Consider the following 15,462-nt stretch of genomic DNA (forward strand, 5'->3'; position numbering starts at 1 on the left):
ATATTGAGTTCATTAACGATATCATTATTATCATTATCATTATCATTATTATTATTTTATAACCATGGCAATAGATTGCATGATATTTGCATGATATTACAAGATATTACATTGTATTTATGTTTAATATCTTGCCTTAAATATATATTAAGGGGAGAATAAGAGTAGGAGTAGGAAGGAATAATTGAATTTCATTTTATTTGAGCTGACATGTTTCCAATTGACAGTATCAGCAGATATACATACAAATTTCAATTGTGTGGATATTTTGGCTTCGAATCTAATTATAATAATGAAACAAAGAGTATTGGATAATATAAATCATAAGAATGACATAAACATTTTGCTTTGTTTTAGTCAATTCATTTTATTGAATAATGGCAAACAGATATATATATATTGGTTAGATGGCTTCAGGTACACCGGCTAATTACAGTGTCATAAATTATTGAAATGTTTTTTTGTGGGGTTACTAACCAGATCAAGACGCACAGGATAGTCTTTAATTATTTCCACTCTTATTTCTTTTTTTTTCTTTCATGGGTCCCTTTTATTTCTTCTATTCTATTCTATTCTATTGTACTTTATTGTATTCTAGTTTTACAAAAATTCATGGGTATAATATTACCAGATACTTGACATAAAGGTGTATTTAACCTCATGGTTCAATATTTTTCTTCTTCTTTCTTTCATGAATAGATAGCTTGTTTGATTTATTTTATATACTAGTTACCCGAGTCTAGTTGTCTTACACTTCTAGTCTCCAAAATAAATAAATGATTAGAGTTATTTGGAAATGAAGAATAAAATGGTCTAAATTATACCCCATATTTTTTTTTTTGGTTGAGCCCATATATAATATTATCTGTCGGCTGAGCTGGTAGTACCAAGAATTTGTGAAGGTTGCCTATAAATCCATTAGTATTACAATTTTCTTGGGACTAACTGCCAAGTTCAAAAAAAAACAAAAAACAAAAACAAGGGCTAATTTGCTTTGAAAGAAAGAAGGAAAGAAGGAAAGAAACGCAAAAAGTCAAAGAGTTAATTACATAAATATTACCCGAACTTCTTTTACTTTTGGTATTTTAGTTTTTTTTTGTTTTCATAACAAAAAACAAGAATTAATATTTCTAAAGTACATTTCATTGATAGTAGTTTTTTCTTCTTCTTTTTCTTTCAAACTTTTTGTTTCTTTCGAATGCACTGACCAGACCTTGGTTTTTTTTTGTTTCTATGTTACAAGGTTTGAGCTACAAATGGCTTAGCTTGATCGAAGATGTCTGATTGGTGAGATTGCTTATTTGTCTATACAGTGTATATACATATATGTATCTATGAAACCCAGCTAGATTTACTTTGTGTTCAACCAGATTAAGAGAGAGAGAGGAGGAGGAAGAAGAAGAAGACGAAGAAAAAAAAATCAGAGAGAAAGCGACGAGTAACCCAATTTGGCAAATATTTAAGGTATTTTCCTCTGTATCACAGTCTCCATATACAAGCTGTAATTGTAAAGTGCGACAGGTGTGTCATTCATTGAGTGTACGCGGCAATTTCGTGCTACATGGTTTAAACGTAAGCCATTCCGGCACCATTCCTTTGTCCTTCCACTATTATTTTTTTATACAGTTTCTATACTGCAGACACAACAATCCGATACATATATTTATATAGTACATATAAAAAGGTACAATTTACTGGGTAACAATGGTCATGAACAAATAAGGTTTTTGGTATATTTTATATAAAAACAAGTGAAAGAAAGATACACTTGTTGGTCCGGAAGAGCGGCCAAAGGTAAGGTCAGTGTAGAATTATATATATATATATATATACTTTACATTATTTAGAGTGGCGACTACAAAAAGTGTGGAAGATTAAGCTATTTGTCTGGCCGGTTTACACCTTGTCTAAAACGGAAATGATACTGAGAGCGTATCTTTTTTCTTTCCTTTCTTCTTTATTTCTTATGAGGCATTTGTGGTACAGAAATGACTGACCAAACCAAGCCAAGTCAAGTCAAGTCAGTTAAAAATAAAAAATAAAAGTGATATTTGTCTATATATAGATAGATAGATAGATAGATAAATAGAAGTAATAATATATATATATATATAAAGTATAGTATCGTGCAGTGGAGTGCAGTGAAGTGCAGTGCCGTGAAGCATAACGTAGCGTAGTGTGGTATATGTCAGATGGAAAGAGATCATCCCCAGCATCGCCTGCTCATTGGAAGGATAATGAGCGGAAACCAACCATTCTTTTAGACAACTGACGTACAGGCGATAATGAACTATTTATCTATCTCTTTAGTGCATACCAATACTTACTTAAACTTTAGTTCGCTAGTTGACATCATCACAATTATAGCAAAAGAGAGTAAGAGACTTCTTTTTAGGTTTATTTGATGTACTTGAACCCTGATGTTACAGTAACAAAGAAATGTATTTTTTTTATTAAAATTTGTAAAAGGGGAGTGAAGAAAGGTGAGGGGAAAAAGGGAACATAGGGTTTGTTTGGGATGAAAGAAGTCATTCCACAAATACTACTGCTACTGTTAATAGTGTTGCTACTTTTATTACCATTTCATTTTTTTTAAAAAAAAATATGTACAAGACAAGAAGAGGTGTTTTGTACAGCTTGACCACCCCCTTGTACCAAAAAAATAAAAAATAAAAAAAGTAAGATAAAATGTAGCACCACTTTACTTTAGAAGAGCAAGATTTTTATTTATTGAACCTATAAAGTGTCTATATAGTTATGGTTATAAAGATAATTAACCCCTTGCTATTGTTCAACCAAAAATGAAATGCTTTCATATCACTTCATGTCTGGACTTGGGCGGCAGTGAAGCCAATCCTTTACCGGTTGTACGACCCAGCCCGATCCAGATTTGTGTACCCCCCAAAAAAAAATCATAAAAAAAAGTTACTCGTGTTCTCTTATTAGGGCTCCCTCCGTTCCGATTCCTTCTCGGCTAAAAAAAAACAAGTGAAAAAGAACCAAATTCTCTTTTTCTTTCTCTTCTTTACTCTACTTTCTCTTTCTCTTTTTCCATATTTTTTTTTTTAATATTTTTTTTTCTTGGCTTTGAAAAAAGAGAACACTGCCTATAAAAGCACCTAAGCTCGAGAAAGTCGAAACCAACAAAGCGAGCAGAGTCCAGCATACAACAAAAAAATATATATCGACAGCTGCCTTTGGAAACAGAAAAAAAAAAGCACCAAATAATAATAATAATAATAATATAAGAAACCTATTCGACGCAGTAGTTTTTCTTTATTTTATTTTATTTTGCTGGGTGCCTGGGTGCCTGCCTGTTAGAAATCTAAATAATAAAAAAAAGAGTTAGAAAAAGTATTTTGCCGCTTCAATTCTACACCAAAAGATATGACTTCAACCGCAGTGAGGTTAGACCAATTCATTTTTATTGTATAAGCATATATGTATAAGCATACATATTCATTTCGCCATCTTACTCATCTCCATTTAACAACAGAGTCGCCTTGCGTGTTCGTCCTCTTGCACAACGAGAACAACTCACAAATTGTACAGAATGTCTCTCATTCATTCCTAATGAGCCTCAAATTCTCATTGGCACAGACAAGTCATTTACATACGACTATGTCTTTGACCCAAATACACCTCAAAACGATGTTTACAAAAAGGCAGCTGGTCCACTATTAGATAAATTTGTAGACGGGTAAGCGCACCTAAAAAAAACCAATATATGTATATTATCGAGCCTAAAATAAGAAAGATATATTAAAATAATAATAATAATTTATCAGTTCAGTTTACAAGAAAGTTATATATATTATATTAATTTTTTTAAAAAAATAACAACAATAATAATAATAATAATAATAATTTGTATATAAAGTTTCAACGCCACCATTCTTGCTTATGGGTAAGTCAACAATAACGTATTAATGAATAAATATTAAGATTAATATTAGTACGACAATATTTATTATGTGTACGCACAATGGTTAAGCTCATAATTTTTTAATATTTTGGCATCTGTAGTCAAACAGGCTCTGGAAAAACATATAGCATGGGCACAGGCCTCGAGAATCCAGCGGATACTGAAAATGAAGGTAAAAGCAACAGCTTATAACAACTACAAAAACAACTTGACATTCAAACACATAAAATAAATAAATAAACAAACAAAGAGATATAGTCCAACAAACTTTAATATATATAAATTTACATTCTTATTTGTTTTTTTTTGTTACAGGCATTGTTCCTCGGTGTATCATTGATTTGTTTCAAAGCTTAGAAGAGCGTGCACAACGTAGTGCCGACTTTAAATATGAAGTCTATGTCTCTTTTCTGGAGTTGTACAATGAAGAGCTCATCGATCTCCTCAACCCACATACTTCCCATAAACGCAAAAACCATTCTTCACCGGGCCATAATTCCATGTCTCATAACAACAACAATAACAATATTCCAGCTGCTGCTGAAGTAACCATTCGAGAAGATGTTGCCGGCAATATCTACTGGAGCGGTGTAAAAGAAGAACTATGCACGTCCCCAAAAGAGCTTTTAGGGTAACACAACCAACAATTTCTATATATTCTTTATATTATTGTATATACAGTCAGTTTTCAATTTGCGGCAAAATTACTCATGGCCGTATGCCTTTTATAGATTTCTTGAAAAGGGCTCGCTTTGTAGAACAACTGGATCAACAGATATGAACAGTGTTTCCTCTCGTTCTCACGCTGTCTTTTCTGTTATCCTCAAACAGCAACGGCCGCAAGAAGAAGCAGAAAATCATGATCGTTCTTCTTCTCCTTTGGGTGCAACAAAAAAATTACAATCCTTGACCAGCAAATTCCACTTTGTAGATCTTGCAGGCTCTGAACGTGTAAGTAAAATTTCCTGTTGCAGTACTATAGGGGGGGTACCACAGACACACATACACACACACAAAAATGCACACAAAATACACAAACACAAACACACAAACACAAATGTTAACACCAACCCTATCCAATTATATTATGTTAAATTTTATATTATCTTATTATATTATATCATCATTCTTTAGCTTAAACGAACAAACGCACAAGGCGACCGAGCCAAGGAAGGAATAGCCATTAATGCTGGTCTGTTGGCACTTGGAAACGTTATCTCGGCCCTGGGGGACGAATCTCGCCGGACAGCCCATGTACCCTACCGTGACAGCAAACTCACCCGTCTTCTCCAGGATTCATTAGGAGGCAACAGTCAGACCCTCATGCTGGCCTGTGTGTCGCCTGCTGATTCCAATTTCATGGAAACCCTCAACACCATGAAATACGCCAACCGCGCACGGAATATCAAAAACAGAGTCGCTATCAACCAGGACTTTGCTGGCAGCTCAATAGAGGTCAACCAACTACGAGCCCAGCTGTCCAGACTCCGATTGGAGATCGCCTCTATGCGTAACGAAGCCAGCAACGGATTTAGTCCCCACCAAGAAGATGAAAACCGTGCCTTGCGTGCTGAAGTCGGGCGCCTGCGGGGTCGTGTCCAGGACCTATCGAACAATATGGTTCAGATCACGAGTGAGCGTGACACATTGATCATGGAACGCGAACTGGGTGATTTCTTGGCCAATGAGTCCCAAGACATCCCATTAACCAGCTCAAGTTATGATCTCAATCCCTCTGGTACACATCAGCAGCACCAAAATGACCAGCAGCAACAGCAGCAGCAACAGCAGCATCAACAGCAGTTATTGTCATCATCAGCATCATCAAAGATCCAAACCCACCCATTGATTGCTCAATATCAAAAGACAATCCAGGATCTCAACAATGAGCTGGCAGATACCCGCGATCGTCTCTGTTTCCTCGAAAACGTCAAGGCTTCAGTACCCGTCCATGCCGCCCTTGACAAGTTCTCTGATCTCCATAACAACCACAGCACTACTTCTCAGACCAATCGCCGCCACAAGGGTCACAATAGCAACACTACTCACAACATCAACGGCAGCAACAGCAACAGCACCCGTCGCCGTCGCAATGGCCGTCTGTCTGCAAATGCTAGCAGCAGCACAACATCGTCTTCCCGCAGCAGACCTGGTTCCAAGCATGCCAGACGCCCTGTCAGCGTAACAAAGAGTTCAAGTCTCAAAACCAAACTCCGCAAGCACATCACCGGCACCACAAAAGACAAGGGAGATATCTCTTCCGAAGACACCTATGATGACGAAGGCTACTTTAACGAGGAGACCCAAGACACCGAGGTCCGCCAGGAGGTTAAGGAGAGCATCGCAAAGGCCCGTGCCGAGATTCTCAAGGGAATGGAAGTTCTTGAGCTTATCAAGCCTCTCGAAGAAACTGCCCTTGCCTGGGAGGAAGAACTCAAGGCCTTTGAAGAAGATGCCCGCCTTCATGCCAACAACCGGGATCTTGTGGACCACATGGATTCGTCAGACGAAGGTAACTTTACGCTCACTTCTACTTCGCCAGTAGACCACAGCGACCAAGACGACTTTGACCTCGACATCGAGGCCCTTGCGGTGCCACTGTGGAACGAGTCCGCCAATCCTATCCGACGAATCATCAAGGAAGACAGCATCAATGGGTCGGTGACTTCAACTGACCACAGTCTAAATTCGGCTGATTCCAAACCTTCTTTGGCCCACTCATCAGCCTCGGCCTCAGCAGCAGCACTAGCAGCCGAGTCCAAGTCTAACCCCCAACTGGCTCGTATGCTCCACCAGATCCAGGCCGACATTAGAGTCAAGGAAGAGCTGGTTTCTCACCTCGAAAAGTCCGAAAATGCCTATAGCTTTATGCGCCGCAAGTACGACGAAAAGATGGGCCACCTCCAGGTCCAATTGGCCGATCTCCAGCGTGAGCGAGATTCGACTCTTACCCGCACAAAGCATAGCAGCATGGGTCACCACAATGGCAACAGCCATACGGGTAGCAAGAATGATCTGTTGTCATCGGCGGCTGCAGCAGCACGCGACAAGCAGCAGATGATCGAGGTCCGACATGCGTACGAGACCAAGATGAAGCAGCTGCTGGTTGAGATCCAGGAACTCAAGCGCAAGTATGCTCAGACCACAATGACGATGCAGGCCACCCGCAATCAGAACGAGTCTCTGCTCCGATCACTGCGAGTCAATGTAGAGACCCTCAAGGTCGAGAAGAAGCGTATGGTCAAGCGCATGAAACAGGAGACCGAGCGAGTCCGGGATCAGATGACAGGCCAGGAACGCAAAATTCAGCAGCTCCAGCGCCAGAATGCAGAGTCGACCATGGCCCACCGCCGTCTTGAGCGCGAGCACGAGGCCCAGAAGCAGACTCTGAAGCGAAGAAGCGAAGAAATGTCACTCAGCAGTGGTCAGCTCAAGCAGCTCACCAGCATGCTCAAGAAAGCAATCCGCGAGGGTGGTGTCTTGGACGAGCGCCTCTTAAGCAAGGTTTCGCACATTATTGGCGGAAGCTTTGCCATGTTTGCCCGTGGCGGTGGAAGCTCGTCAGCCAATGGTTCCCGCAGAACACGCCGCAAGAACCCAATTCCTGTTCAAGTCCGTGCGACTCGCAAGAAGCAGCTTCTGGACCGTGCTCTCTACCAGTACATCCAGGGCAAGCAAGCCGTGGTTGAGATGGAGCAGCTTTTGGTCCGCCGTGAGCGCTTGGCAGCCGAGAAGCTCGACCTTGTTGATGAGAGAAAGCACATCTACATGGCCGAGAAGGAGAACGCACAGGCCATGAGCCTCTCGATGGACACCATGGCACTCGAATTCACTGATGAGCGCATCGATCTGATCGAGGCTGAGATTTCTTACCTTTCTGCTCGCATCCGTGCACTCCAGTCCGAGGCCGCAGGTGAAGCCATGTCAGAAGACGAGCTCTCATCATCGTCCCCACACGTCCCTGCTGCCGAATCTCCCCGTCCCGAGAAGCGTGTGACCTTTGCAGATGAGATTGTCAGAGACCCAAGCCCAACCAATAACGATTGGGCTGACATGGATGCCATTGAAGAGAAGTTCAATGTTCCTGCCAATGCAGCTCCTGAGATTGCTTATGACATCACCGCAAAGTTACTCAGGACTCTCGAGGCTGATGAATGCAAGAGCATTGCAGAGGCGCTTGTTGATGACATTATGAACGTGCGTATGAGCGAGTGTAACCGACAGGTGACCATGCAAAACCTCGAGAAGACCGTCCAGGACTTGCGTCGTACATTGATAGTAATGAAGCGTGCGGCGATTGCGACTACCATTGAGAATGAACGCCGGATCCGCAAACTCGAAGGCAAAGATGACCCTACCAAAGAAGACCAGGACAGCTCATTCGATGTTAAGATTGAAGAGTTTATCAATGGAGGAAACACCATCTTCGACAAGATTTACGAAGACGGTCTTCGTGGTATGATTACCACCCCCGAACCTGGACTTGATTATGCCTTTAACGAGTCATCTTCACCTGGTTCGTCGGTCGTGTCATTTGGCACAAACAGTGGCCAAAGCGATGATATGATGCTGATGCCACCGCCATCTCCATTGACCTCCCCAACACTTGTCATTGGACATAGCCGCTCCCAGACATTCATCAATGGTCCTGGTGCGGGTATCAAGCCACCTGTGTCTCTTGCTGACACTCTTTCGGCTCGTAACCACATCCCCAACCGTGACTCAACCCCATCTCCTGATCGATTCTACAACATGATCCAGAAGAGAATGTCATGGCAGCAGCGCATGGGTGGATCAGAGTCCCCTATTCCTATGACAATGGTAAACCCATCCGATTTTACTCGCTATTCGACCGACCGTGAGTCGTCTACTTCTTCTATCCGTAGTAGCCATATGAGAAGATCGTCTGTCCAGTCCGATTGCTCATCTGGTCACTCCCAGACTTCGTCTTCACAAGGCTCAATTCACCGCAAGCGTGCATTCTCATTGCAGCAGCCGCCAGTGCCAGCCCGCCGCCGTGCTTCCTTGCGTGAGCTGTCTTTGATGGGAACAGCAACTGCGGCACTGAACTCAAAATTGAGCCACACCACTATCAATGCCACCACCTCCACCTCCATTTCTTCTTCACCAATTCACCACCACATTGGCAATGGTAGCGATCACGACATCCACGGCTATGAGCCCACTTCCCCACACTCCCCGCACTCTCCTCACGTCTCGGTGTCATATCAGCAACATCGGTCTACAATCCCACAGAGACGGTCTCAACAGTTCTATCCTACAGGACCCGGACAACCATTGATGATGGAGCGGGCCGCGTCTACTTCTTCTGTGACTTCATCAGGAAACAATGTCTTTGATCGACTTTCCCAGACGCCCACCCGTGCTTCGCGTGCAAAGATGGCTCACCGCCACAGCAGCGGTAGTCTTGAAGACTTGAGAATGCACTGGGATTTGGAAAGATCCTCCAGCTCAATGAGTGGTTCTTACTATGGCGATTAGATCCAATGTAAACTAACTTGACTGTGTCTCAACCCCAAAACAACCCAACACCACCCAACCTAAAAGAAAAAAAAGATTTTGTTTTTGTTTTAATTCCATTTCATCCTCTCTATATCTCTACCTCTTTACCTCTCTACATCTTTTTAAAAAAATTGTTATAATATCCTTTACTCCCCCCCCCTCTCTCTCTCTACCCACCACCTTATTTGATTTTGCCTTTATCATTATTTATATTATTATTCTTATTTATCTGTTCTTGCTGTAATCTATTATATCCTTGCTTCTTCTCTGTCTTTCTTTCTCTTTATTATATAAAAATATATATAATATAAATGTATACAAATATATATATATATAAAAATGTAGCACTCTTTCTTTTTTGGGTATTTTACCATCTTAAATACTTCACTCATCTAAAAATTTTGGGCCCCAAAAAAAAGGTTTCTTTATAGAAAGAAAACAAGATTCATGTTGACTGTGTGGTATACCAGAATTTCAAGTAACACACTCTATTTCTATTGTATTGTATTGTATTTTTTTTTTTAAGAAAAAGACAATGAAAACAACCGCGAAATACATAGCTCTAGGTCCTTGTATGCTCTTTTTTTCAGTCTTTTCCTTTTTCTTTTTGGTATGCTATATAGAGATAGAGAGGACTTGCTTTTTCGCCGGATCAATTCCGAGTAAGTATAAATGTCATATAAAAACCAAGGGTAAAAGCAAGAGAAAAACATAGCCAGAAACATCAGGTTTTTGTCATTAAACAAGACAAGGTAATGCAACATGCAGGTCTTTATCTTTTTTTTTGTGAGCGATTCAACTCAATATTTCACAAACAACAGCCTTTGAGCTTTTATGCTTACTGTTAATAATATACAAAATATATAAAAGTATATAGTATGTATGTCACAATATTCTTCATAATACTAGCCCTTTACTTCTTTTTGGCTTTATTCCCCTTCTTCTTTATCTCAAGGGAGTACAGAATATAATTTTCTAATTAAATGAGAAGCACATAATTATTTACTGAGCCATCTTAATTGAATACAAGCAATATTTCTCTGTATACATACTATGTATCCCACTAAATCACAATGAACCTCTTTAGAGTCATACCTTAAAAATCAACAAAATAAAATTTGCTCTTCTTCTTCTTCCTTTTTTATATAAAATAAACAGCCTATTGTTATATGTTTTCTTTTTACTATTAAATAGTTTTCCTCCGTTTGTTTATAAAGTAAAACACACATAACAATAACAACAATAACAACAACAACAACAACAACAACAACAACAAAAAAACAATAAAAACAATAAAAGTCCTGAGAAAATTCTCAAGCGTATTTGTATCACAATAGGCTTTTTATTATTATTATTTTCAAAGAAAGAAATGCACGGTGACAAGAATTCAACCATGGTTAGTGCGTGGGGTTACATTGTCCACTGTGCATGAACCCAATGAACACGAATGATAATTGGTTCTTGTAGCCACAAGCTTTACATTATACAATGTACTTTTAAAAAATAATAGTACTATTGTAAGACTTCAGACTTTTTTTTGTTTTTTGTTTTTATTTTTTGTTCTTGGTATACACTAAATTCCAAAATAGCAGCCTTGCTCAACAACAAAAAAAAGTGTAACCAGATATATATAATACGACAACCATTACAAAGAATAAGAAGAAGAAAAAGAAATCTATTTACAAGCCTACAAGTTAAACCCTTTTTTTCTTGTACACCAAAAAATGGGCCCATGAACCACGAAGCTTGAACCCCACAAGTATCGCCGAAAATTTTCTTTTTTTGGAATTTCTGGATACATTATTAGATAGAAGCTGTCAAAGTAGGCATGAAGTATATATAAAAAGATGTAATAAAAGACGTTTCTGAGCATTAGAAATATAATTCACATATGGCTGAGGAGGTGTGTAAGAAAGCAAAAAAAAAAAGAAAGAAAGAAAAAACATAATCTAATCGTGAGATCACGACTATACTGTATTTGTGATAAATATTTGTAATATTTAAATAATAATGTTGAATAATCGAGAGTTAATAGCACTGATAAAGAATATAGATAGAGAAAATAACAGCCAAGAATTACAATGTTTCAAAATGAATTAATTCGTTATCTCATCAGTCGGGTTTATGTTCTTACTTGGATAAATCTGAAGTTCATTATCAGAAAAAAATATGCTAGCCAAGAAGATAATAAAAGTAAAAATAAAATCTAAATTTATATATAAAAAGGTGTCTAATAATGCACATAGCTTTACTAATACTGTACCATTAATTACAAGTATATACTAGGGTTTTACATTATATATAGTACAAAACAAAGTTAAAATGATTTAGTTATTTTTTTTAAAAAAAAAAAAAAAACAATCTACTCCCACCTCAAAGTGCAATGTTATATGTGAAATCCCATTATTTAATTTTCACTCGCCGATCTTTTTTGCTACTTTATTTGTAGCATATAAAAAATAGACAGTTTAGTAAGATTTTTTCTAAAGTAAGATATTAACTCCGTAGTGGAAAATTTTTGCGTTTTTTATTATACGACATTAGGAGAAACAATATTTTCAAACACCGTCGCATTTTTTTTTGTGTAGGAGAATTGCTAGCCTCACAAAAATGCTACGCTCCCAGGTGTTTTTAAATTACTAAAAACAGCTTAGACAGTTTGAGTTCCAAAAATGCCCTGCAATCTACCAAAAAGATTTGGCATTTGAAATTCAAATTATTTATTTTATTTTCTTTTCTTTTCTTTTTATTTTTTTACGAGTTTTCAATTAGTCTTTTATTTTTTATTATTATTTGCCAACAAGTAATTGACCCTCTTATTCCAATTATAATTTTATTTAAATATTATACTGCATTGCAATAAAGGTATTTATGTTCGATTTCGGATTAGTATCTCAATATTAGAAAAAATAAATACTGTGAGAGTTTTATTTATTAAAGAAAGCTAAAATAATATTCGAGGTGTTCAGAACTGATCTTGGGTTAGTATCTTAAGATTAGAAAAATTAAATACTGTGAGAGTGTTATTTATTAAAGAGACAAAACAATAAGTATATATATCAATCGATAAAGACTTTCTTTTTCTTACTGTGGTATACACACCACAATTGAGTGAAGAACAGACCCCACAACCAAACACTGGTTCCTTCTTGCTAATGAACCTGGCAAGTTAACAATCTCCGGAACTGTTACACACCAGGCACACGTACACTACACACTCATACAGTGTAAACCAACCATTACACAACAGGGATTTGAATTACAGGGATTTGAATAGTAGCAGATATAAACAATATTATTTGGTCTCTTTAATAAATAACACTCTCACAGTATCTACTCTTCCCATTATTGAGATACTAACCCATAAACAATCCCGAATACCTCACTTACTATTCAATTTGCCTCTCTTGATATTTGTACTTCCGCTATGCTACGTCTGGCACACAAAATCTATCTACACACACATAAATCTACCCAGGCACACATAAATTCATTCGGACACACATAAATTTACTCGGACACACACATTTTTTTTGTGATGAATTCATAGACCTATATAAAGAATAAATTAATAAATAATTAGCATACTTTTTGAAAGTAGGGCTTTCCCTTTCCCCTCAAGTTTTATGTAACTCTTCGTTGTGAAAAGCTTAGCTACTATATTACAATTTAGGTGTAAAAATAAGTCGAGCAGTTTATTGAATGGATAGTAGACTTTGTGATGTGGTTGTAAAATGGTTAGAAGATTTGCAGAGAATCTAAAAGCAGAGCCCAAGTTACGTGCTTATATTCCAACCTTTTAAAAATATAGATATATCATTCCTGTTGGTAATAACCAGCCAAAAATAGCCAAGTTTTTGTTTTACGTGTATTGAAAACAAAAAACAAGAAAGAAAGTGGGGTTTAATTTTGCTCATTTTTGTTTCAATGCAAGTAATTCTTTATTTCATAAAGGTTTACTATAATATATATATAAAGACACAATACATTAATACATTAAAGCAATATCTCACTTTATCTTGTAAAGTACCCCATATTATTCCCCAAGGCTTCAATATAAATTTGAGCTCAAACAAGTTGAAAAGAAACAACAACAAAAACAGTAAATTTATATATGTACCTCATAGGTGATTCGAGATTTGTAAATGTTATTTTTTATGCACTTCTTTAGATGTAGAAATAAGAAACTTTTTTGAGAACAAGTTGAAACTGAAAAGGGGTTGTAGCCTTTCTTCGCAAACAGTCTGGCACTCGTTTCTATGCTCAAGCGCTCGGTTGGCACTTATCATTGTATTCTCCATCAACATAGCTACAGTCATAGGGCCTACACCTCCAGGAACAGGTGTAATCGCTCCAGCCACCTTTGAGGCAGTTTCATATTCTACATCACCAACCAGTCTTTTACCAGAAGCCTTTGAAGTATCTTTATATATATATATATATTAAATAATAATAATATTGTTAATGAATAAAATATAAGCATTGTACTACTAAATGCACATACCTGTAACTGAGTTTATACCAACGTCAATAACAACTGCTCCAGGCTTAATCCATTCACCCTTGATAAATTCAGGTTGACCAATAGCCACAACTAGCACATCAGCCTTATTGATCTACCAAAATTAATAGTATGAACAATAATATAGAAAGAAAAGGTTACATTAATATGGTTTACCATTAATTAACAGTTTTACAAAAGTAAAATGAGATAGAGACTTACGACAGATTTAATATTCTCAGTTTTTGAGTGACAGATAGTCACTGTTGCATCTTCAGCTGACAAGAGAGCAGCTACAGGGAAACCCTGCAATGAATAGAGAGAGAAAGAGAGAGAATTAAATTAAATTAAATTAAATTAATAGTCAAGTGGATTCAGGACTTAAAACTCACCACAATATCACTGCGTCCGACTACTACAGCATTCTTCCCGCTTAGTGAAATTTCTATAAAGAAAATTAATATTAAAATTAATAAATAAATTCATATTAAAGGCTTACTGTTTGCTTTAAGTAGTTCGATAATGCCCTTTGGAGTACATGGTAAGAAGAGCGGGGTGGTTGATCTTTTAGCCATTTTACCGACGTTCAATGCATGAAATCTAAAGCATTAAATAATACCAATAAAAAAAGGTTGCATATATTAAATTTATATAAATTACCATTCCCATCTTCATCTAGTTATAGATAGACGGATAGATAGATAGATAGATACCCATCTACATCTTTGTGGTAGTCAATGGCTTCAATTACAGTGGTTTCATTAATATGAGGCGGTAATGGCATCTGTACAATCATTCCATGAACTTTGCTATCTTCATTAAGTTCTCTGACTCTATTTAATAATTCTTGTTCGGAAATTGACTCTGGTAATTGTTCAAGTGTAAATCCAATTCCAGTCTAAACAACCAAAACAACAACAATAACAATCAGACAGCCAGACATGAATACTTTCTTAATTTAATAATATAACAGAAAAAGGGTAAATGGGATCTCTTTTGTCATCATTTAATTTACGTACCTCTTTAGCTGCTCTTTGCTTCATACGAAGATATACAGACGAGTCTTCACGCGTACCGACTTGAACCACAGCCAGACGAGGCTTATAGTCAGGAACCTTTGCCTGGGTAGATTTGATATTTTCTTTCACGCGTTTCCGGACCTCACTAATATAATATATAGCTTGTGTTAGGTTCAATAGTTCAATGTTTGACAAGGAGAGAGGAAAAGAAAAGAAAACAGAAAAGAAACAAGGCTCACTTTGCTAGAGCCTTTCCATCGAGGATCTTAGGCATGCAAGCACGTTGGGTACATTGACTCATGAAATGTCGCATTGGATGCATTAACTGACTAGATCGATTGAATTGTAACATTATTGCAGACTTTCAGGACATTCTGGAAAAAAAATAAATAAAAAATAAATTCAGCTGTATAGTTTTATTTTTTATGTAAGTAATAAACCTCCAGTCTCCGCCCAGTCAACTCTTTCATTCTGCTTATTTCTAGCACTCAGTT

General features: G+C 37.4%; 3 protein-coding genes across 3 annotated transcripts; 2 read left to right on the forward strand and 1 right to left on the reverse strand.

Annotated features, from left to right (window-relative positions):
- Window positions 1-3,387: 3,387 nt before the first annotated feature.
- PHYBLDRAFT_155510 (hypothetical protein) lies at window positions 3,388-5,274 on the forward strand (the record flags this gene model as incomplete). The annotated part of the gene is made up of 8 exons (XM_018433414.1): window positions 3,388-3,407; window positions 3,497-3,700; window positions 3,881-3,907; window positions 4,027-4,097; window positions 4,241-4,556; window positions 4,657-4,876; window positions 5,060-5,179; window positions 5,239-5,274. 8 exons carry the CDS (start codon window positions 3,388-3,390, stop codon window positions 5,272-5,274), a joined length of 1,014 nt encoding a protein of 337 aa, XP_018290798.1.
- A 3,607-nt stretch (window positions 5,275-8,881) lies between these two features.
- On the forward strand, window positions 8,882-9,791 carry PHYBLDRAFT_158983 (hypothetical protein). The gene has a single exon (XM_018433893.1). The coding sequence runs from the start codon at window positions 8,969-8,971 to the stop codon at window positions 9,425-9,427; it is 459 nt and encodes a 152-aa protein (XP_018290799.1). The 5' UTR covers window positions 8,882-8,968; the 3' UTR covers window positions 9,428-9,791.
- A 3,805-nt stretch (window positions 9,792-13,596) lies between these two features.
- On the reverse strand, window positions 13,597-15,242 carry PHYBLDRAFT_113185 (hypothetical protein; the record flags this gene model as incomplete). Its single annotated transcript, XM_018428332.1, has 8 exons — window positions 13,597-13,871; window positions 13,953-14,064; window positions 14,172-14,255; window positions 14,342-14,394; window positions 14,449-14,549; window positions 14,663-14,847; window positions 14,969-15,113; window positions 15,208-15,242. The coding sequence occupies 8 exons, from the start codon at window positions 15,240-15,242 to the stop codon at window positions 13,597-13,599; spliced, it is 990 nt and encodes a 329-aa protein (XP_018290800.1).
- Window positions 15,243-15,462: the final 220 nt, after the last annotated feature.

Source organism: Phycomyces blakesleeanus (assembly GCF_001638985.1).
Source record: "Phycomyces blakesleeanus NRRL 1555(-) unplaced genomic scaffold PHYBLscaffold_12, whole genome shotgun sequence".
Taxonomy (NCBI): Eukaryota; Fungi; Mucoromycota; class Mucoromycetes; order Mucorales; family Phycomycetaceae; genus Phycomyces; species Phycomyces blakesleeanus.

Excerpts from the sequence above, each read along its gene's own strand:
- PHYBLDRAFT_158983 (XM_018433893.1), top strand. The coding sequence starts at position 8,969 with ATGGGAACAGCAACTGCGGCACTGAACTCAAAATTGAGCCACACCACT.